This window comes from Lepisosteus oculatus, chromosome 12 (genome assembly GCF_040954835.1).
Source record: "Lepisosteus oculatus isolate fLepOcu1 chromosome 12, fLepOcu1.hap2, whole genome shotgun sequence".
Taxonomy (NCBI): Eukaryota; Metazoa; Chordata; class Actinopteri; order Semionotiformes; family Lepisosteidae; genus Lepisosteus; species Lepisosteus oculatus.
In genome coordinates, this window is record NC_090707.1 from 14,943,955 (window position 1) to 14,966,165 (window position 22,211).

General features: G+C 34.7%; 1 protein-coding gene across 4 annotated transcripts in view; it reads right to left on the reverse strand.

The window, feature by feature from the left end:
• The window catches only part of grb14 (growth factor receptor-bound protein 14), a 57,849-nt gene that overhangs the window by 23,323 nt on the left and 12,315 nt on the right, over positions 1–22,211 (reverse strand). For 2 of the 4 annotated variants that reach the window (XM_015358953.2, XM_015358955.2), the window contains exon 3: positions 17,647–17,733. The exons of 1 other annotated variant lie outside the window; for it this stretch is intronic. In XM_015358953.2, the coding sequence (XP_015214439.2) occupies positions 17,647–17,733 (87 nt within the window). Of the gene's footprint in view, positions 1–603; positions 1,883–17,646; positions 17,734–22,211 lie in introns of those variants that run through there. One more of the 4 variants, XM_015358956.2, reaches the window with a different exon arrangement.

Genomic DNA, 22,211 nt, shown 5'->3' on the forward strand with positions numbered 1-22,211 from the left:
ATTTGCTTCACCCACATGTTGGGAATTAAAGTTTCTTACCATCTTATATAAAATTCTAAACAAATATTTAAAACAATATTAAAAGTTAATACTCAGAAGGTTTTATCTTTAGTTACCTTTGCACACAGTACATTAATACCTCATACAAGAGAACAGGAGCAACCTCTCATATCACGAACACACAAACATACACTTCCTTACAAAGGGAATGTGCTTACTTTCTATCCTCTTCTTACCTGATGTGATTTTCAGGCCTATATCAACTTAGTTTTAGTATTATCAGTTCATCACAAGCCTGCCAATGCAATAAAAACTTCACATTTAGAGTTTAAATTAAAACGGTGTATCACGATCGCATAGTAAAACCTGAATTTTCACTAGCTGTGCTGCACCAACCTAAAATAAAATAAAAATGCCGCACCAACATAAAATATTTCATTCTCCTGAGTGGTTAATCAAACATCCTTCAAAAGGTCTGTATCTACAGTAACATCATGATTTAAAATGCAGGGATAAATAAACATTCAAAGATTCACAACTGAATGATTCATACAGTATACAGTACTAGAGGCTATATTTGTAAAAACTATATATTTTACTTACCAGTGTATTTGGAGACAAGAAGACGTGTGAATTTTGGCTAGCTCTGCAGCTGATGTAAGTCTGAGTGCACAGCATTATAAAAAAGGCTTTGTGCATTAAACATAGAAACATACATCAGACACCACTATGTCAGCTGTGAAGCAACCTACTCTTTACTGCAGCAAGCTGAAATGAGGTGATTATAAAAAGCTGCCTCTTAGCAGAACGGTTTCCTGACTCCACAGATACATGTCACAGAGTCTCTGCCCAATCACCTGCTACCTTTTCAAGTAAAAAAAGCACAGGATGAGCCTGCTCAACACCAGAAAAAAGTCACAAGGCTCGCTCCACCTCCTTATTCGCATACCCTTGACAAGTATAGTTCTTCGCATAAAGCACTGCATGAGTCCTCAAGAAATTACAAAGGTAATAGTTAAATCTAATGCTAGTTGGGTCAACTCTGTCCAAAGTTGATGGGAAAGGGGGAGGGAAAGAGTCTCAGTATAGATCAACTTGCTGCCACGGTCTTTGTGCTTCACTCTTGGTTTAAGGCGGATCGGCAGGGCAGGACAAGCCAGCCTGCTTTTGTACAAGAAAAGAGGTCACTGTGTTCCAGCTGGGGCAGGGTTAGTACCCTTCAAGAGCTACCAGCGAATGAAAACCTTCAGCTATGACATCATCCCTAAATGAGGTAAACGATCTGCTATTTAATCAGTCAGTGTGGAGATTTACAAGACAAAAAAACTTAAGGATCTCCATTTGCAGGCACCTAACAAAAGCCAAGGGCTGATTTACTGAAACCTCTTTCACAGGCAGTTTTGCTTGCATGATCTATCAGTTCTTACTAGAAAAAAATGGAAGAGAGTAATAATGTCTTAATTGCTGTTACAAAGGACTCCAACAGTGAAAGATATAACACGACTGCAAGATGTCAGGACTAAAACAATCCCTGATATAAAATTCTGCGATACCGGCAACATATTTTCAGTTAGATGTTAGTTTATTTAAAAAAAAACTCCCACAAAAGATAGATGTGGGAATTGCATCTAGGCGTAATTCCAAATTTGTCCCTGTGTGCATTTCATTTCCTGAGACATTGCCAAATCAAATCTCAGAGCTATCATATTTCATGAAGAACAGTGCCGTGTTTGTAACAAGGTGTAGAACTTATAATGCACCACTAGGCTGTCTTAGGTTGATTTTTCATTAATTCAAAATGGTTAACAATTATTGATTTTTTATTTGTTGAAAGAGAAAATGTGTATGTATAACTAACATTCAAAGGAGCTTCTTCTGTGCCTAAAAGGCTAGTAAAAGTAGCAGATTGTCATAACTCAATGATATTTCAGAAAACCATAACTGTTAATTTAACAAGAACATGCATACTACTCATATATTTGAAATGATATATTTTATTAGAGCTTGCTATTGCATTTGATAAAATATACAGCTCACAAACCATTTGTAGTTATTTTTGTCATTATTTTTTTCCTCTACAACAATTAATTGGACGTCAGTTGATCATTTTTTTAATGTGGGATACAAATATGTGGTGCTGGATGTTTCCACAACTCTAAAAAATAGAAAATAATCATTGGTAATGGTGCAATGGTTAACTGGCTAATATTAAGCCTGAAAAGATATTCAGCAAACCTCGCAGAAGGCTAGAAAATGTGCTGCACAGTAATGTTAAAATTCTCTCCTCATTTAAACCTTTTCCTCAATAAAACATAATTTTACCACATTATACAAGGTTTGTCAGAACAGTCAGAAAACATTAGGATGAATGACTGTTACTAAGGGCTGTTGCTAAGCTATTGCTTCCTTGCAGGCTGCCTTCATCTGAAAATGAAAAAGAAACTTTTCTTGAACTTAAGGAGGTTGACAGGTACAGAAGTTTATACTACTGGGAATTTAAACCCAATGGTTTTTTGCAAATTTGTGCCGTGATACCCACCAAAAATAATGGAAACATTCTGCATTTGTACTCTGTGAGTTCTGACAAACATTTGATTAAGGGATACAAAATAAATTGATACAGTATATTCTGCACTGAGCTGTATACAATCTTTGTTCCTTGTTTAAATTCCATGTTTTGTGCACTGCATTTTTGCTTGTAACGTCAACTATATAATTTTACTTAATTGTGGTTTAAAGAAATTACAAAAGCCTTCAAACTGAAAAATTACAAATAAGCTCTGTGTTTGCTGATTAAGAAAAGTTATACAAGGAACTTGTACAGCTGCAAAAATCTGCAGAAATATAAATCTAGGACCTACAGGACAGTAAGTTTCATTCTGATATGTGTGTACTTATTATTTAATTGTTCATTCCTGAAGAAATCTATTAATGGAAGGAAAGCAGTTAAAAGAAATAATAAATAAATAAAATACCACATGTATAAGGCATATATTTAATCCAATTTGGGGAAACCTACAAATATTACTGAAACTACAAACAGACCAACTTAATATGAGAAAGTTTAACATCCAAAGTAATTATGACAGTAGTTACTCATCACAGTAATTTTACTAATGAGCACCTTGAAGCTAGTAAATTTAGTACATTCTTTTCTCATTAGAAAGCTACTAGAATTCAAATATCCTTTGGTACTTCAATTGAGACAAGAAAGCTTTCAGTAGTTTGTGCACTTTAAACAGACATGTAAGCGGTGGGATTGGCTGAAACACATCCTGCAAAATATTCCAGAAATCATGGTTAATTTTCAACTAGCCACCTTAAATTACTTGACCTTCCAGTTCTTCATCAAATCTCACCCTACTGTATGAAATGAAACATTACTAGTATAGTGAATAGTTACAGCTCAAAACCTTTGGTAAACCATTGATAAACCACAAGTCAAGAAGAGTGTCATGGACAAAGGCATATGTAGGGTCTATATTAAACAAGGAGATGGTAACACAGTGGTTGCAGTTATTTTGCTTGTATACAAATAAAGGAACTAGGAGAAAGAAAGGTTTTGAAATCAGTGCATTGGCCTTCTCAGTAGCCAACTTCAACCCATCTGAAATATTGTAGGATCACCTTGCCAGAGGTGTGAAAAGTAAGACAACAACCAACTTAAATATGCTGTGGGAAAGGATTAGGAGTCAATGGTAAAAATAGGCATCTGCATGCTAGTAAATTGTTGTGAAAGGATGCCAAAAGTATGTTGCTGTGCAACTGCTAGCAATGAAGAATATTTTGACAGAAAAGTATGCAATAAAATGCCAGCAAATCATATCCTCTTGTCTTTTCATTTGAGAAGGCTATTTTTTTTAATATCCAAGTTTTCCTGGTGTTTATGTGATGTGTACATTCTGGCAGGCTACACACACTGTAAACTCCTCAAAGTATTTAGAAAAACAGATGAAACCGTTAGTATAAGATCATATAAAATTTACATCTTATCAACGGTATCCCTTATTCAGAGGTCCCTTATCTCAACTGTGATTTAAAAAATACAGACCACGGACAATGAAACCTCCCTCCCCCAAAAACAGATCCTTAAATGCTTCAGCCAGAATTGTGTGTGACCATGCTATTCACAAGTAAATGTGCCCAAACATTGGTCATTGTATTTTTTGCTTCTGTGAGAGACTTACTAGATCACATGGTATGGTGGTAAGTTCTGGGAAGTTTCTCCCCATCTGACTATGGTTAGAAGTTTAACTCGAAAAACTAACAAGAAAAGCCAAGTACTCTTGCAGCTTGGAATCAATCCAAGAGAGTTTGTCCAACGAGATCTCACACTATCGTTTATAAAGAGGAAATTTAGATGATGGTATCTGTCCAAGGACGGCACTGTGGTGCTTTGGTTAGCCTTGCTGCCTCAGAGCTGGGGACCTGGTTTTTAATTCTGGACCTAGGTTGCTGTCTGCGTGGAGTTTATATGGTCTTCCCATATTTGCGAGGGTTTCCTCCAGGTGGTCCGGTTTCCTCCCACAATCCAAAGACAAACAGAACTGGTAGGTTAATTAGTTCGTCTGCCCTGCAGTGGACTGGCGTCCCTTCCAGGGTGTACTCTGCCTTATGCCCACTGCAGTCCAGAATAGGCTCCAGCTTCCCAGTGACAATGGATGAATGGACGGGTGTCAGGGATTATTACAATGTGTACTGGTAATACTGGTCCCACACTATGACTTGTATGTCAATATGATGCATTAAGGTCACAGAAAACCTTTCATGCAATTACACAGTCATCACTGTGCCTCTCCTTTTCCAGGACATTGGTGCTAGTACTGTATATAGTTTCCCATGCCGCCTCCATATGAATGTTCAATTTTATCAGTAAAACAAGTCAATGCCCAAAAATGTGAATTGCAGTCGAACCCACTGTTTTGTTAGGATTTACAGATGTGGCCTATACCAGCATTTTGCCTCGAAGATAAAAAATTTGCAGATGGCTCAATATTGTCTGCTGGGACATGGACATGGACATGGACACCATTGGCTCCTTTATACTGTATACAGTATATACAGGAGTTATACTTTGTACCCTATGATTAATAGCAACTGCCTTTATAATACACTGTAACTCTGAAAGGTGTTCCTTCAAAGATACACATATGTGGCTGTTGCAATGGTCAAAGATAGTCATCTGCCACTGTTGATCACTTATAAGGGTGAAACAGCTGTCTGTAACTTCTGTTTTGGACTTTATATGTGGAATTAAGAACATAAGAACAAACAAGACAGGACCATTTAGTCTACCCAGCTTGTTTGGTTTTTAGATGCCCACTATTCTGTGGACTGTTTGCGAGAGTAGCAATATCTTTTTCGTTCCATAAATACCACAATTATACACAATATTCTGAATGAGATTTAACTAGTGCATTGTATAGTTTTGAATGGTTTTCCATGAACATTAAATACAGTAAATATCGGAAAATTGGCTGCATTTTTGATTGCTTTACTAATGTGCCCATTAATGGGAGCAGCCCTGCTCTTCTCCTGTAAGAATTTGATCATGGTTGCTTAGAGACTCACAGCATATCTAAAGTACCACTCCCTAGACAATGTAAAACGCCAAAAGACCTCTGCTTTCAGTGAATTCTACACTGTTACAAGAGAGTAATATCACCTTCCTTAAAAGAATCAGTGCCACTAAGCTCTGTTAAATCAAATTGAACAGCTAAGTCTTTCTCATTCATAATATCTTTAAGCTCAGTGTTTCCCTGTTTATATGTATAATTTATATTTTTGCAACCAGCTTACAACACCCTGCACTTGCCTACTTAAATATAATAAAGGTGTTTATGCAGTTTTGAATTCAGTCTCTTTTTGAATTTTCTTTTTGCAGTTTCTACAGCATTAACCAGTTCTCCTAGTTTAGAAAAATGTGTACCTTTGCGAGTTTACTAACTGAATCCAGATCACTTATATAGATTAGGGATATTACTGGTTCTAATACAGATCCCTGAGGTACTCCACTAATTAAATCACACCAATTTGAGCATTCTCCCTTTACCTGTACCCTTTGGTTCATATACAGTACATTTCAAGTTTATTTAGACAGGTCCTGTTTTCAGTATCATGACATGGTGAGAGTTGCTTTTCATTAACATTTCCTTAACTCACAAAAACTGCCAGCACATAAAACAGCTTTTGAGTAGATGTTCCTTGAAATTTCCTGGACAGGACAACAAAGAATGCCCATCTTTACTGCATCGTTTAACAAAGAAACATTCCAAATATCCTATTAGCTACAGATGTTTCATAGATCAATAACCAACCTAGTCAGATGTCTGGGATAGGCAGATGTTTCTTATTCTTTCTAATAAATATAATATGGTAACTAATTAAATTCTATTGTCCTAACAGGAAAAGATCATGGTCCCATTCTCCTGTGAGGCTCTCTAAACACTATAACTCTAAAAGAGGTCCCTTGCAGCACATGTAAAGTGCCTTGCCACACTTTTCAGATTTTGCAGCTTTAAAGCTTTACAATCATGAAACTCTGAAAAAGCAATTAATATTTCTTATGTACACAACCTACTCCACACATTCAAATTGAAAAAGATGGGAAAAAATATATAGATTGTAACAGTCCTGATTGAGATGTTGTAGAAAAACAGTGCTAGAGAAAAGTGTAAAGAAACCTAATATCCTTTTGACCACTGTGAAATTGAAGTTTAAGAAGTGTAATGGGTGTCTGACCACCCTGATAATGCCTAGATCTGTCTGTCCATCATAACTGAGCAGCTGGGCGCTGAGGAAACTGGGGGGATGCAGATGTGAGATCAACAGTGACTTTGCAAGAGTGACTGAGTTCAATCTCTGGGATGGCAGAAAATGTACATGAGTCAACAATCCATATCCCATTAATTTCACAAAGTTCGCCTGTATGGCACAGTACATAACCCATCCCAAGTCCAGCATGAAGTTTGCAACAAAACATTTATACTACATGTATGTGGTAAAATGTTTTATGATCAGACAAGATAAAGTTATAACCTTCTGGTCTAAGTGCAAAAGTGTTACATCTGCAATAAATGTACAGTAACATAGTGTATCACTCAACATGCATGGTGGTGGCAGTATTAAGTTATAGTTCTGCTTCTCTTCAGCAGGGAATGGAAGTTTTCTCTAGACTTATGAGAAACTAGATGGGAAATCTTAGAGGAAAACCTGCTTCAGACCTAAAACTGAGATAAAAGTTTAAAATAATACTCAATACAGTATGTTATGTCAAAAACACCTGTGTACAGTATGTGCATGAGGGATCTGAATACTTTTGCAGGACAAGAGCACTGAAAATAGATATTATTATATACAAGACACAGACATATACTGTATATACAATATATACAAACACAGGCGTTGGCAATTCAATTGCAGTTTTTCAAGTTTGGATACTGGCGACCAGTTTGAATAGAAACCATTAAAATAAACCAAACTTGATACGACACGCGATTACTGCTAAGAACCCTCTAGGCATAAAATGTGTGATGGTGGCACTTTCTTCCTCATTCAATTATCCATCAGTGTTGTTTGTAGCTCTGTCTTTGGAAGTAATATTTTCAAAGTATTACTTTAGTTCAAACTGCCCACAGATATTAAATTATATTTAATATCCAGTTTAATATGCTAACCTTGTTTCTTCAAAATTATCCCCTGCTACAGTATGTGTGATTTATGGCACTGTATACTACAGTACGAGGCTAGACTATAACTTTAGTAGGTGCAGAATTAGAAACAAAATATATGCAGCAGCCTTCAAAATATTTCCCATAGAGTTTCACTCTTATATTAAGACCGCTTTGCAAAACTGAAGCTGATGATATACTGTACAACTCTAGGCCACAAAGCTTCACCCACCTAATTTGACGGGCACAACCATAAAGTTAGCATTAAACTCCACCCCAACTTTCCTTGGTATAATAGAATTTTCAATCTGTTATGGTATAGTAATGTCATTATTCCTCATCTGCATGGGTGTATTTATACTGACCAAAGCACATTTGCACAATCCTCCGTGGTCCAAGAATGAAAGCTCTTTTGCTTACACAGACTTATTTTGCAGTTTCCATAAAGCCATGGTTCCTTCCATCCATCCAATCTTTTGAATCCTCCTTAATTCTATTTAGAAGTCATCTTCTGTTTGAGCTGAGAAAATGGTTCCATTTGCTTCATAACAAAACACCAGAGAGCTCTAAAGATATTTTTACCCAATCAGTTATGCAGATGATAAATCTCTTTCTTCACAGATTGTTGATATCCCTTTTCTCAACCACTAAGAGGTCCGTGTGTAAAACGTATGTGCTTTTAAACTTTTTCAGGATTGCAGATCTTGTGAGTGTCATGTGTTTTGAAACCGCAAAGTGGAATATATCCTACGGGGGAAAATGTTTTGTTTTGCCCTTTAGATATCTTCTTTGATTTGAGCCTTTTTGCACAGCTAATAGGCCTTTAATTTTAAGTTATGAATATGCATTAGTGCTATCAATTATTCAAGAAAAAATCAAGGGCTTGAAAATAAAAAGATTCTTACAATGCCTTGTGAATGCAGTGCTACCACAGGCCCGATTTACTTAATGGCTATAATTTGGCATACAGCAGTAGTACTGTATATGGTCTATAGCAAACTCACCGTGGTTATACTTAATGTCTAACACTTACTGTACATTTCTAAATTAAATATATAAATACTATCCATAGGATAATGATGTTAAAAGTAATATGTCACAATCACACAGTCAGACAAAAGCACTGAGGCTTTTTCACACAAAAATTCGTTACCACAAAGATGGTGATTTTTATAAATCTCAACAGTGCTACTGACAAATATAAAGATGAGATTTAGGTTAATAATAAAATATTAAATTAAATACTATTTAACATGCATAACAATGATCTAAAAAATCCAAAAATCTAAAAAAGTCATACTGTACCTTGCCAGAACTTTAATTTAATAGTTTGTCTTCCCACTTTGAGAAAAATCTACTTCAGGTTTTCATGTGCCCACACTTTGTATCCTTTGGAATTCTCAGTCCTTTTTTTTGGTATTTGAAACAAGTCTCCTCTTTCTACAGATATGTTTTCGTTTTCTCATTTGTCAACACATACAGCATTCAGTTTTGCTACAGTTTCTCAATTGGATTCATGTCCGGGAAACTGAGATAGCCAATCCACAACTCTAATCTTCCTTCCTGAAATTCCGTTCCCTGTAGAATTTGCAGAATGCATAAGGTCATTATCCAACTGGAATGCAAGCTTCCATCTATTAAGCCTTTTTGCTCTTGAAAACATATGAGAGTGCAAAATTTCTTGATATTTTACATCGTTCATTGATCCTTCAGCAATACAAAGGTCCCCAGTTCCCAAAGAAGAAATAAAAAGACTACATCACAAAAACCTTCTTATGTTTAACACCGGGCTTAATGGGCATGAAGAACTTTAAATTCCTCGCCTCTTGTGCTGCAAATTAGGATGGAATCTAGGAAAATAAAGCCTTAATTTGAATTGATCATTTCCATAACCTTGGTTGTAAAAATCGTTAGGATTTTTTGAGCATTCATTAGGAAACTCCCAATTACTTTCTTCTGCGTATTGGTTTTAACAATGGTTTGCATCAAGGTTTTTGGTCATTAATTCCTGAGGTACCACTTGAATTATAATGTGTGTAATCTCAAATGTGTGCATTACGGAGGTGGTGTTGGTGAACCTGTATTACCAGTTCCATCCCCCAACATGGTGACCAGAGAAACTGTGGTGTACAGTAGGAGGCACCATCTTTCAGATGAAACAGAAGTTATGACAACATGGTCATTAAAGTTCCCATAGTTCAGTCTAAAAGAGTAGAGAAGTGTTAACCCCCATGTCCTAACTGAATTCCACTCGAAGCTTCCCAGTCTGACTGACCTAAACACCCCCCCTTAATTGAACTGTTGAAGCAACTCTTTAATTCTCCATCTAATGTGCTGTGTAAATGGGCTTTTGGACTTAAATGGAGGATAAACTGAATTGCCTTGTACAGTATGTGTAAAGCATTTTGGGATACTTTTGGAAGAACAACAGTTCATGAATGCAATTTCAATATTAATATTTTTTTAAGTAAACCTAGGATTGTGCCATGTGGGATCATGTGTTACTTTACAATTACTGTATATGCAATTGTTCCCATCCTTCTGTATTTTTCGGTAATTGTCCATACTGTGCTCTGCTGTTTTTTTCTAGTAGTCCTGCCATCTTCACTTATTTATATTACTCCAACTCTGAAATTCTTTCTGTGCTAATCAATTATTTTTTTGCAGTTTTTATTCAATTTATACTCGATAAATTTATGATTATGTATTTATTATACCATAATATTCTTCAAGTGATGGTTTTAAATTATTTCTGATAATGATTAGCAATTAATAATTTACACAAACAACTTAATTGGCCAAATACTTAAAATTTCTTTTTTCATTTTACATACATTATGCAATGTTTTGCTTTGCAATAGATCTTAATTCCTAACTTTTTTTTTCCAATAGCACAAATGGAATTTAGTGCAGCCACTTTGTGGTTTTTAGCAGGTTTTTTCTAAGACACTTTTTTGCAACTGTATATCCAAAATTTATATTTAGGGAGTGGGCAGTAAAATGAACATATTCCAAAGTTCCAGTCAGTTTTGAGAGAATTGTTTTTTTAGAGTCTGAATATTTGTTACATGTCATTTTTGAAAAAAATACAAATATTGTATTTCAGCATTTAAACTTTGTTAATATTTTTTGTTTTGAACATAGGTCTAAAATGAAAATACAAGCGATTATCTTATTCCAACAATGTTCATGTTAGCAAATAGTGTGGTAAATAAACATTTGGGATTATTTGCAATATTTCGTGGTTATCAATGAAGTTTACAGTGTCTCTGTATTACAATCTCTCTCTTCCCTGAACCATTTACAGGGCATATGAATATCTAAAAAGCAATGGCTTTTGGTACTGTGATAAATATCTTTTGCTACAGTATAAAGCTCACAGAAGTAAAATACATAATCCTTGCTAAATTGTTTTTTATATCTATAGAGTTTAATATAATATACTGCTCTATATGGCAAGACTCATGTAGTTGTTTTTACCACAAACATCCAGGAATCAAAATTTTTATGCATGACATGGACTTCTCAGGCCTCCTTTGAACACCTTATGAATATACGAAGTGTCATTATAGTTACCTAATCTTTGATGTTATGTAGACATTATTAATTCAGGTGGCAGTGGCATTCAGACTTTATTGATTCCCCTGGAAATTAGTAACCAGGAAAGCATAGATTAACAAAGAGCAATTCTATTCTCTTCTCATGATTGCCAGTTATTAAATCAAGAACCAAGTGTTTTTGGCAATAATAAATAATCTTAGTTTTGTTTACCCAGTGAAAAGAAGATTGATATACTATGATAAGTATCCAGGATGCAAATTATAGTATACAATACATCTTTTGTTATTTTTTGTGAACAATTTATATCTTATTTAAATCAAAGGTTACCTATGAGTGGACTCTATTTCTTACTTTGCTCCAAGACACTTTAACAGATTTCTGGTTTAGTTAGAAAGTGATTTTACATAGTCTGAACACTTCAAAGATTAATTTATCCTTTTTAAAACAACTTTCTGAACATTTTGGCCACCATAACACGATAAGTGAAAAGATAATATAGAGCACTACTTAAAAATGGTATAAGTGTATATTAAGACATGAACTAAAAAAACTGATATTTTTTATCTTTTTGAATTTTGTCTTCTAAGGAAGAGAGAAAAGTGTTTTGAAGTGAATACAAAGATCTTTATTCACATAGGGCTAGTCTGCCACTACTGACATTCTTTTACAAATTCTGAATGCTGCTACAAATCCGTACATTATCTTGATTCTCAGCTACACCATTATACTAAGGACCAAAACATTTAAAAAGTTAATGCTTTGGTTGCAGGTAGGTACATTTTCCTAGTAGGTTTGTGACGACATCATTCCAGGATCAAGGAAATTTGCGGACCTAGTCAGTGTGTCACCTTAATTTTCATGTTTTAGTAGACTGTCATTTATGTTTTGCAGACAGAACCCATCTGGGCTCCCAGATGTTCAAATGACCCCCCCCTGGGGAAGATCGGTCCATGGTTCAGTAATTCTTCACTCAAGATTCCCAGTCATAAAATCACAGTAGCTCCTCTTTACCCCTTCACATATTTATCATTCTTAAGTCAATAGGCATGGGTGCATTCAGCTCCATTACTCCAAGTCCCCTACTTACAATATTCCCTTAACTATCACTTTTATACATAGAAAGACACCTCTGTGCTCAAATCGACTGGCTGGTTTTAAGTCTTTGCTTTAAGTATCCTGCTTGATAGACTCCGTATGGTCACTTAGTACGTTCCGTACAAAAACCATCCTTCATTAATCTTTCATATCTATGATGACCAATCCTGTTTGGCCAGTGACAAAGTTTTCTGACTTCATTAAAAACCACTTGCAGCCGTGACACAACAGCAGCAGGTTTGACAATATCCCACATCACTCACACTGAGACCGCACACCCATCTACTGAGTTTGTAGCATTGAACACAAGACTCCACGCACACTATTTAAACTCACTGTCCTCACTTCAGAGCTCACACTCTTCTTTCTTACTCTCTAGAGCCTGGACAAAGAATACGTGTGTATGTCTTTCTGGCTGTTCTTATATAGTTGCAAACTCCAGTCAGAGACTATCATAATAGGTCTTCTCCCTCCTGTGGAATTTCACTCCCTCAAAGGGCCAATCATCCAATTAGATGAGCTGTGCCTTGATTTTACTTTGTTTAGTAATTAAGTAATCTTATGTCCTTACAAAACTCTGTAGTTATTGAACCGGACTCTCGACAAGGTATTTTAATGAAGCTGGATATTTATTTTAAATAAGAATGGTTTCCCTAGACAATGCAATGCAAATTAGTTTTACAAATAGTTTAGTAATAATTATATAATTATTAATTATATTAGGATTGTTATAATATATATATAAAATATATATATATTATTAAAATATGTAATATAAAATATAAAGTAATTACAAAGTACAGTTTGTAAAATACAGAGCACTTTACATGGAAAAGGCCACATGCTGGACTGCTGGATAACAGGATATAGGAGTATATATATGTGGATTTTATTCACAATAAAATGTTTGATGTTCATGTTGATGGCACTGCAACATTCCAGATACAAAAAGATTCCCAATGAGGGGATAGAAAATTAATATTTTATTAATATAATATAATTATTATTTAAATATCTGCAATAAGTTTTTTAATATGGCTGGACAGAAACATATGATGATAGTTATCACAACAATATTCCAGCAATACACGTTGACAGCAGTAAAGTTGACTGTCAGCGAAGCCCTATATAAACAAAGGGCATGAAAGAAAGGAAATTTACAAGACAACATCAACAAAACAATATAGCTATTTTAGTTACTGTAGCTTTGAAACTCTAGTCTATACAGAAATGCACATAGCTTATTAACAATACTATATTCTTTAAGCCCTTGTATCTGAAGGACAAACTAATGGATAAGAGTTTCTAATAGCACAGGGCTGGTATTGCCTTGAACTCCACTCCCACAGCTGCAGAGTACACAATTTATCATGGCTTGTTACATTTTTTTTCCACTAGTGTATACTTTGATTCACAAGAATTTCAAACTCTCTTTTATTGTATAGCAAAATGTTAATCAGAACAGCTATTTTGCTGAAAGACTTTGTCGCCAGAGATTTGCTTTGCAGTTTCCAAAATGCACCTCTGTTGTAGGCTTATTCTATGCCCTTAAGAAGGTAATTCCATTCCAGTCTCATCGTACCAGAGCTTATCCCGGTTTGTAGACATGAAGCAATCATAGAGCAAATAGTCAATACCCCCACTTCCCAGATAAGGGGCACCATTCCAAGACAGGGCCTACACACAGCATTGTTGGTTCCCATTCATACAACTGGTTGCACTGGAGCATTTGGGGTAATGTACAGTACCCACCAAAGTCCAGAAATTTTAACCATCACGCTACACTGCCCCTGCACTTCGTTAAAATCATTTTAATTATTCTTTTCTCAGCTGAGGTAAAAGAAATATGTGAACCTTGGCAAAAACATATCCAGAACTTCAAATGATGAAAGTTCTATTTACCCATTCTCACAATGTACAAAAAACTGATGTCAACTTTGCATTTCATAGACTTTCTTTTTAAATGTGACAATGACGTGTTTTGCTTACCATCCACTTATAGACAAGATTTACTTTTATTCTCACCAGTAACCCTTTTTTTTTTTCCACAGTGGCTTACGTTATGGCTCACATATTGTCTGTATTTTTGACTGCCTCTTGTCAAACTGTTCGCACTGTGAAAAGTGGACATAAATAACCACGCTTTGCAGCTGATTTATTGTAAGGCTTATAATTGTATGTCATTAAAGTATCCTATTCTAAGTTCAAATTGTGTGTTTTGGCATCTGTTGGAGAAAGATTACAAATTCAAATCTGCTGACAACTAAAATGTTAGAGCTTTGAAGAAATAGTTACAATTGGCTTATAGTCCTGTAACTTACTGTAGATAAAAGTCAAGGCAAATGACAAAAATATATTTAATCATAATATATCATCACAGAAGGAAGGATTTTTTAAGATTTTGTAGTAGCAAGTGGTTATTACAGCAGTATTAAATAAAAGTCTATGAAAATGATTATATATTGTTTAAATTTTAATTATTTAGATTAAGCCGGTACCCACATTCACATTATGAATGACAAAAAATTGCATTGTTTCACACAATTACTATATTTTTATTTTCTAATCAATTTATTATCCAATGAAAAGTTTACTTTAGTATTTTCTCATCAGTTCATTAAAGCTGTTTCTTCATTTTCACATTATGACTAAATTGCAATCAAATCTCATTTTTGTCAAAACCTTCTGATCCAGTAATTAATGTAGCCCACCTCTAGTACATTGTGTAATTCAATAAAAGCAAAACTAATCTGCTTAGACTCAAAAAGGAATTAAAAACTTCATACACATCTGTTTTCCACTACAGAACCCACAGGCTCGCCACTTTTCAATCCTTTTAAAAAAGACTTTTTAAAAGCCTGCGAACATAACAGCTTTGAAGTGAGGCAAAAACTAGAAAGAAACTCAGTTCTCAAAGTTTCTCATCTTTGTACATATTTGTGAATAAAGGGCAATTGGGCTCTGATCTATTTTCATTCCTTTCCTCCAGGCTAGTATGCTTTTCTCACAATGCATTTGCATTGTTTAGATACTGTATCTCTTAACACATAATGTGAGAGTGTTTCCCTTGCATGAAATTCAGTTGGAAAAACACAAATCATGAATTCATCAAGCTGATTGTTTATTTTTTTTAGAAATATACGGTTACCTCCTTCATAAAATTCATTGCATTATAAAATAAAAATGTATTTGAAAAAACGCACACGCTTATTGAAAACCAGATAGACTGTTTTCTGTTGTGAATTACTGACTTTCTTTTTTGAGTCTGTCAAAATGGCAAGACATTTCTACTGAATACACAGTACAGGATATTGTTTTCATAGCAACAGAACTAAGGGTTTAAGTATTTACAGTAAGTGTTTATCTGGGAAACTTATGCTTCTATACTAGCTATGTAGTAAATTAGTAAACTTGGCACAAAATGCCATACTAAAACAACAACAGTAAAAGCAATTAAAACAGATTCCACCGATATGAAAAAATCTTTATGGTTCATTGCTGTTCTTTCAACTTTCAGCACAATTGACACAGGTCTTAACAACTGTAAAGTCTCCTGGCAATGGTGTTATAGTTCCTCAAGCTATTGGAGCATGATATCTTTCTTTGTTTGCTCTCATTTGGCTAACCAAGGAAAATCAATAGGATTTGGCCAGGCAGTCCAGTCTTGTCTGGTAGCAGGCAGAGTATAGATAGATCAATATGCTCTGCAGAGTGACAAAGTATCAGTTAAATCTGCCTTTAGATCCAGAGAGTCACATTTTGAGAACCTATTCCAATTTCTTTATTATTTGATCTCTCTCGCCTGTTGTTTATTTTCCCATGTTTAATGAGAACCAAATGAGGTATGAGGTGACATGCTTCAACAGGCCTTTATTTACCTACAGTACCTACTCACAGTCCATTCTCTGAACTGTTGCAGCAGATGAAGCGATCACATTTCCTTAAAAGAATAATAACAATTTTTGAAGGCCAGTGTGTTCCACTCTATATTTTACAGTCAACAGATGAAGTTAAATTACTTGGAACAAAACATAAATCATTTTCAAAAGCACATTTGTTTCCACATATTAAATCACTTGTTCCAATGAAAAATAAAATTCAGACATAAAACAATGAAACGTAAATGAAATACAGAAAGTGAATTTTAAAACTGTAGAAATTTGTTCACAAATTTCTGTCTGGGATTTGTGGGTAATATGAAATATCCTACTTTTTTTTCTGCCAGCGGCTTCACAAGAGGTATGCATCTTATTGTGTCCAGAAATTAACTATATATTCCATCCGTCACTTTTCTAACCACTTCATCCAATTCAGGGTCATGGAGGAGCCAGAGACTATACAACCCAGACCAGTCTATCAAAGGGCGCACACACTAGCACCAGGGCCAATTTTTCAGAAACCAATTACTGTAAGCTACTAGTATATCTTTGAACAGAGCACCTAGAGAATATAAAAACTCCACACAGATAGCACCCCAGGTCTAGAACAGGTACAAGGCAGCAAAGCTAACCACTAGACCCCCATTCTGCCGTAATGTTATATTACTCAGTTCAGATATTTTAAAAGCAGTTAAAATGCCTGTCACATTCCAGCTTCAGTAATAAATACAGTATACTTCAACTAAAATGTGTGGGCTTTCATGCTAAAAATCATAACAGTTTCAAGCAAAGGCAAAAAAAAAAATCTAAATGGTAAAAGTATCTGAAACATTATACTGCAGTGTAATTAAATAAACCAACTTTGTTGTACAAAAGATACTTGTTAAACTGTGAAATTATTTTAAATACTTTCAAGTATATTATTTAGAGGCCATCTATATCCAAGGTGACTTAAAACAATATATGGAAAAGGCTGTAAATTTAAATTGAATGTTACAAGGTTTACAACACTCAGTTTAAAATTATTCAACCTGCTAAAGAAACCAAAATAACTATTCAGCAATGTACAGTAAACCGAAGCAGTGTAATACAGTTGTGTCTTGGTACCCTGCTCTAAATGTGTTCTTTAAGGTTATATAACATATTCACTCTGCGTCGATATTCAATGTAGGAAAAAAACAGCATCTGGTTTTTATGCATGCCTGAATTTTAAACACAAATAACGCTGAGGAAGAGACTAATTTGTTAACCTTTTAAAACAAGTACAAGTACTGTACCAACACAATGTACTCACATTTTTTTTAAATTTATTCCTGCATGTTTTGTTTTTTCTATGTTACTGGTATATTATATTTAATCCTATTTTGAATACTTGAGTGTGTAGTAGAATTGAGGGCTGCTGTGAGAATAAATTGTATAAATAGCAAATATAAAGATCCTACCCGCTTTTGAAGAAACAGTGGAGTAATCGCAGGCAAGGTGACTCTTCTTGCACAGAAGTTCATAATTTGTCTCTTCAAAACATCAGACTAAGTGAAAGAATATCCATGTAAGTTGATGAAAAATAAATGGAAGAACAGTATAGAGTTCGTATTAGGGCCTCTTAATTTAGAACACACCAACCTCTTCGCAATGAGCATACTTACTAAACTCACTAAGTGCTTTTTGTTCTCATATATATCTCCAGCAGAACTGCAAACAGCAAAAGGATGGAACTGTGGGGCACGGAAACAGAACAGCCAATTACGATGCAAAGAAACTCCTCCTTTGTCCTTGGAGACTCAAAATACTTTCATTAAATACATATCTTCATTTTAATCAAAGAACTATGATAAAGAAGCTCTCCTAGATTTCAGGGGTGACATATAGAGGTTCTGCTATTTAGAATGATGCCCAATAATAACAAGTAAATGACACTGATTCTCAATATTTTAGGCAGAAACTTTAATTATTGCTTCCCGGCCCCCTTTGCTAAACTTTGCTTTACTTAGCTGTGCTAAAGGCTCATGTCCACCCTCTCTGAATTGACCAAATGTTTTACAGTACAGGCAGTAAAAAAGATGAAGCTGATGAAGGCATTCTCTCTTTTCAAAATCTTAAATGACAAATGATATTAAGCCATAGGGATGGCAATAATAAATATGGATTTTTAAGAAGTTCAGGAAATCCTTTGTTGCAAACAAAATGCTATATAAATTATTCTTGCAATTTTAAACATTCCTGCTAATTTTTTTTACAAAGTAAGATGGAACAGTTCACTAGTTAAAAACAATTCTATTAAAAGCTGATCAGCACTACTCTTGCCTCAGGGAACCCTGGAAACCAACGTACTGTACAGTACTTGTGACCTGTAAATTCCACTGCTTACTGGTTTTGGGTTTAAATATGTTTTGTATAGGGGAAAGTTACAAAATATTCACATTGTGTTCAAATAGTGTTTTTGCAACTAAAAAATAAAGTTGAATTTTTTTCATGGATTTGTTCCCAAACCGAAGTATTGTAAGTTTTGTGTGTTTCACTGCACATTCTTTTGTAGTACACAGAAGAATAATTCATTAGGAATTAAAATGAAAAGTAAACATTTTGCCTTACTATGTTTCGGTGTCAGAAGCTATACTATATTCCTGTTTTAACAGTTTGGCACATCAGTTTGGTAAATCAATCGATGTAATTCATAGTAAGAACACGATCATAACAACACCAGTGAATGTAGTACTGTACATGGCTTTTTACTCAGGAATACAGACAAGCCTTTCTTTTTTTCTCTCACTCTTCGGTACTACAAAAAACAAAATGTTTCCCCTCAACCCCGGCCCTTATTCAATTTATTATTATGATTTATATAATAATTATAATTATATTTATTATTATTCAACTGGAGAATATTATTCATGCTGCCTTTCACAAGCTCACTAAGCCAGTATTCTGGCTTCTAATTTGAGTGTGCTGGTGACCTTCAGAAGTGCTTTGCATGTTATCCTACCATAGCTTTTGGATTTGCATTAAATGCTTGCCATAACTACTGTAAGACTGTACAAGTGTTTCATGGTGAGGAATCAATCCTGCAAAACTCTAAGCTAGTTCTTGCAGTAAGGACAGCAATTCCAGATGTTCTCTAATGCTCTAATGTTCTTCAGATATCTCAAACAACACCTATTGGATTTATCACAAATGTTTAAAGGAAGTAGCATAATAAACTAATTTCTAAGTATTACATTGTGAGCTCTTTTATGCAATGAAAACGTTCCTTTGTTGCTAGAGAATACAGTACATTTCAGATACCACATGGTTATCAAAATCATATAAAACATAAAAAATGAATGAAAATTGATTGAAAATTGACGTACCGTATAAAACCAGTGAGATTTGTACTTCTGTTGTATTTTCACACTTTCACACTTTTCTTTTTGCATTGTTTGCTCCACTTACTGTGAGCTTTTATGACCTTATAAGAGACCTTATAGAGGCTTATAAGAAAAATTCTAAAATTATTTTTAGACCAAGGTTAATTTCTTAAGAAGTACAGCTACATTACATTTTCTAATGCAAGAACTGTGACAGCATGATCAGATATGTTCCCTCATTATTCAAATATGTTTACTTTTCCACCCTTTTCCCCAATTAATTGTACTGTATGTGTGCATTTTGACGGTTTATTCTGCTAATGGAAATTAAAAAAATGAAAAAAATATCTCAAAAAACTCCAAATGCAAAAAAGAGTGGATCTGCTTAAACATACAGTACATGCAGTGTTTTTTTATAAAGATGTTTATAAAAAAAACTAATTGTATATTAACTTACAACTGTGTTGTGACATGATATATCTTCTTAAAACTACAGTACCAGCATGTTTGCCAACTTCCAGTGCTATAAATTGTCTGATTTCCTTTTTTCTTTCCTAATAACTGTTAGTTTCCTGACTTTTCTTATAGCTTTTTACATGAAGTGCATAGAGATTCACTGTAATGAAATGCATTATATGAATGTATTATTATTCTTATTCTTATTATTGTTATTATTATTAAATGTGAAGAGAATGTCACAAATTTGTTGATGTTACCACCTTAAAGCAAGTCGGTTTTTATTTTTTGTACTGTCAGAACGCCTTTCACTGGGTTTTGAGAATGTGTCAAGTTTTTTCTAGCCTTTGTTCCGGTGTTATCGAGACCCACATTTCTTCCCAAAGCACAACAGATGCTCTTTTTTTTGCCTACTGTAGCCACAGTAAATGTGACATAGAGTACCACTGTGCTTCCCTAGGTAGACCTGAATCAGGATTGCATGACTGCAAGCTATCAGAAGGAACTTGGACATGCTCCTCAGAAACTGATGTTTGGTCTGACAGGCAGCAGTACATTGTCTGCACTGCCAATAGCTGATATCACACAGTTCGTGGGTCTTCTCAGAGCTACTCTATGTACTGTGGCAGGGGGAAGTCCCTGCTGCAGACACTACTGTTGTACCCTCAAGTAAAGTACTTGCACTTTAACCAAGTTGCTCTGATCCATCCCCCTGCATAAGCGGGGTCCAGCATGACTGAAGGGGTGTTATTCCTGCGATGGACAGGCATGCTATCCAGGGGAGAAGTCATGTGCTCTTCAGTTTGTTTAACGCTACAGTAAGCAGGATGAGCTTTGGTCCACTGAGCACTGGAATAGACCTTTATTACCCTGTACTTGCAAAGACAGAGATCACTAATTGTGTAATTGTGTTAGTGTGTAAATAACAGTGGAATTAAAGTCAAAAGACTCTCCATTCAAAACACCTTAGTAATTAAATCCCCTTTGCTTCCTATGTTTGTGTGTTATTTTTTCCGTGTGGTTTGCATATTGGGCCTTACGTCTATATATTCAAATGACAAACTAAGTATATTAATTTGTCTTCATTTACCGATACAGAGACAATCGCAAAAAAATCTCTTTCAATTACAAAACACTAATGACAAAGTAAATTTGGAAATTAATAGTACATAGTTTCCAAAATGTTACAATATATTTAAATATTAATATTGAAAGCATTATTTATGTTTTTAGTGCACTGTAAGTAATATTATAGTATAATAGTTCTAGTTGGGAGTAGAGGTAAGTAAAGTGATTAATTGTATTTACTTATTCAGTATTTTACAGAAGTCTGTATATGAAGATAAAAAAAGTGTAAAATAATATTAAGTTTAAATTATCGTAGGTATACAAATATGGCTACATTACAGACTATGGGATTCTGTAATGATATAGCGTATGTACTGTAACTGTCTTTATTTTTGTCACTTATTCCTCAATAATAATGACCATAATAGTACTCAGAGGATTTTTTTTCCTTTCCACAATCCCTATCTTTAACAGGAGCAGCCTTTTACCGCAAGAATGCCTTGCACTATCATTGCTAAGCTCACACTGTACTGACCTTCTGGGTTATGTATAAACTATTTTTAAAGTATTATGAAGCACTTCATCTTTAAGCTGCAGTTCCTTGAATAAGGAAGTGATTATCATCCATCTGGGAAGAAAGGCATCTGGCCTTGTTTTCATTCTTTTAACCCCTTATATGAACTTCTGCTTGCTAAAGTTTTTCTTTTCTTTTTAAAGGCAAGGACAGCAAAGCCACCTAAATGATGAGGATACACGATAAGTGACGAGGAGTCATATCGATAAAACTCTTTATCCTGCTGTTTCATAAACTTTTCAAAATAGGAAATTCCAAGGCACTGATAAAAATGTACGTGAAAATGGCTTTTTATTATTTAGTTTTTTATTGTTGCATGCAACCAGCTGTTTTCACTTTAAAACCTATTCAGAAACAGCTGCGACAATTCTCATACACAAAATAAGCTGCTGCATAATAGAGATTAGAAAAATTTCTGTGTGATAGATCTCCTTTCATAAAACCCAACGATGCATTTAAAGGCAACAATAGGTCACAGTTGAAATAGACCCAGAAATTTACAACTTAATACAGACCACACACAATTTTTCCACAATAGGTAGCCTTGCATTCAGTGTTTCTTCAC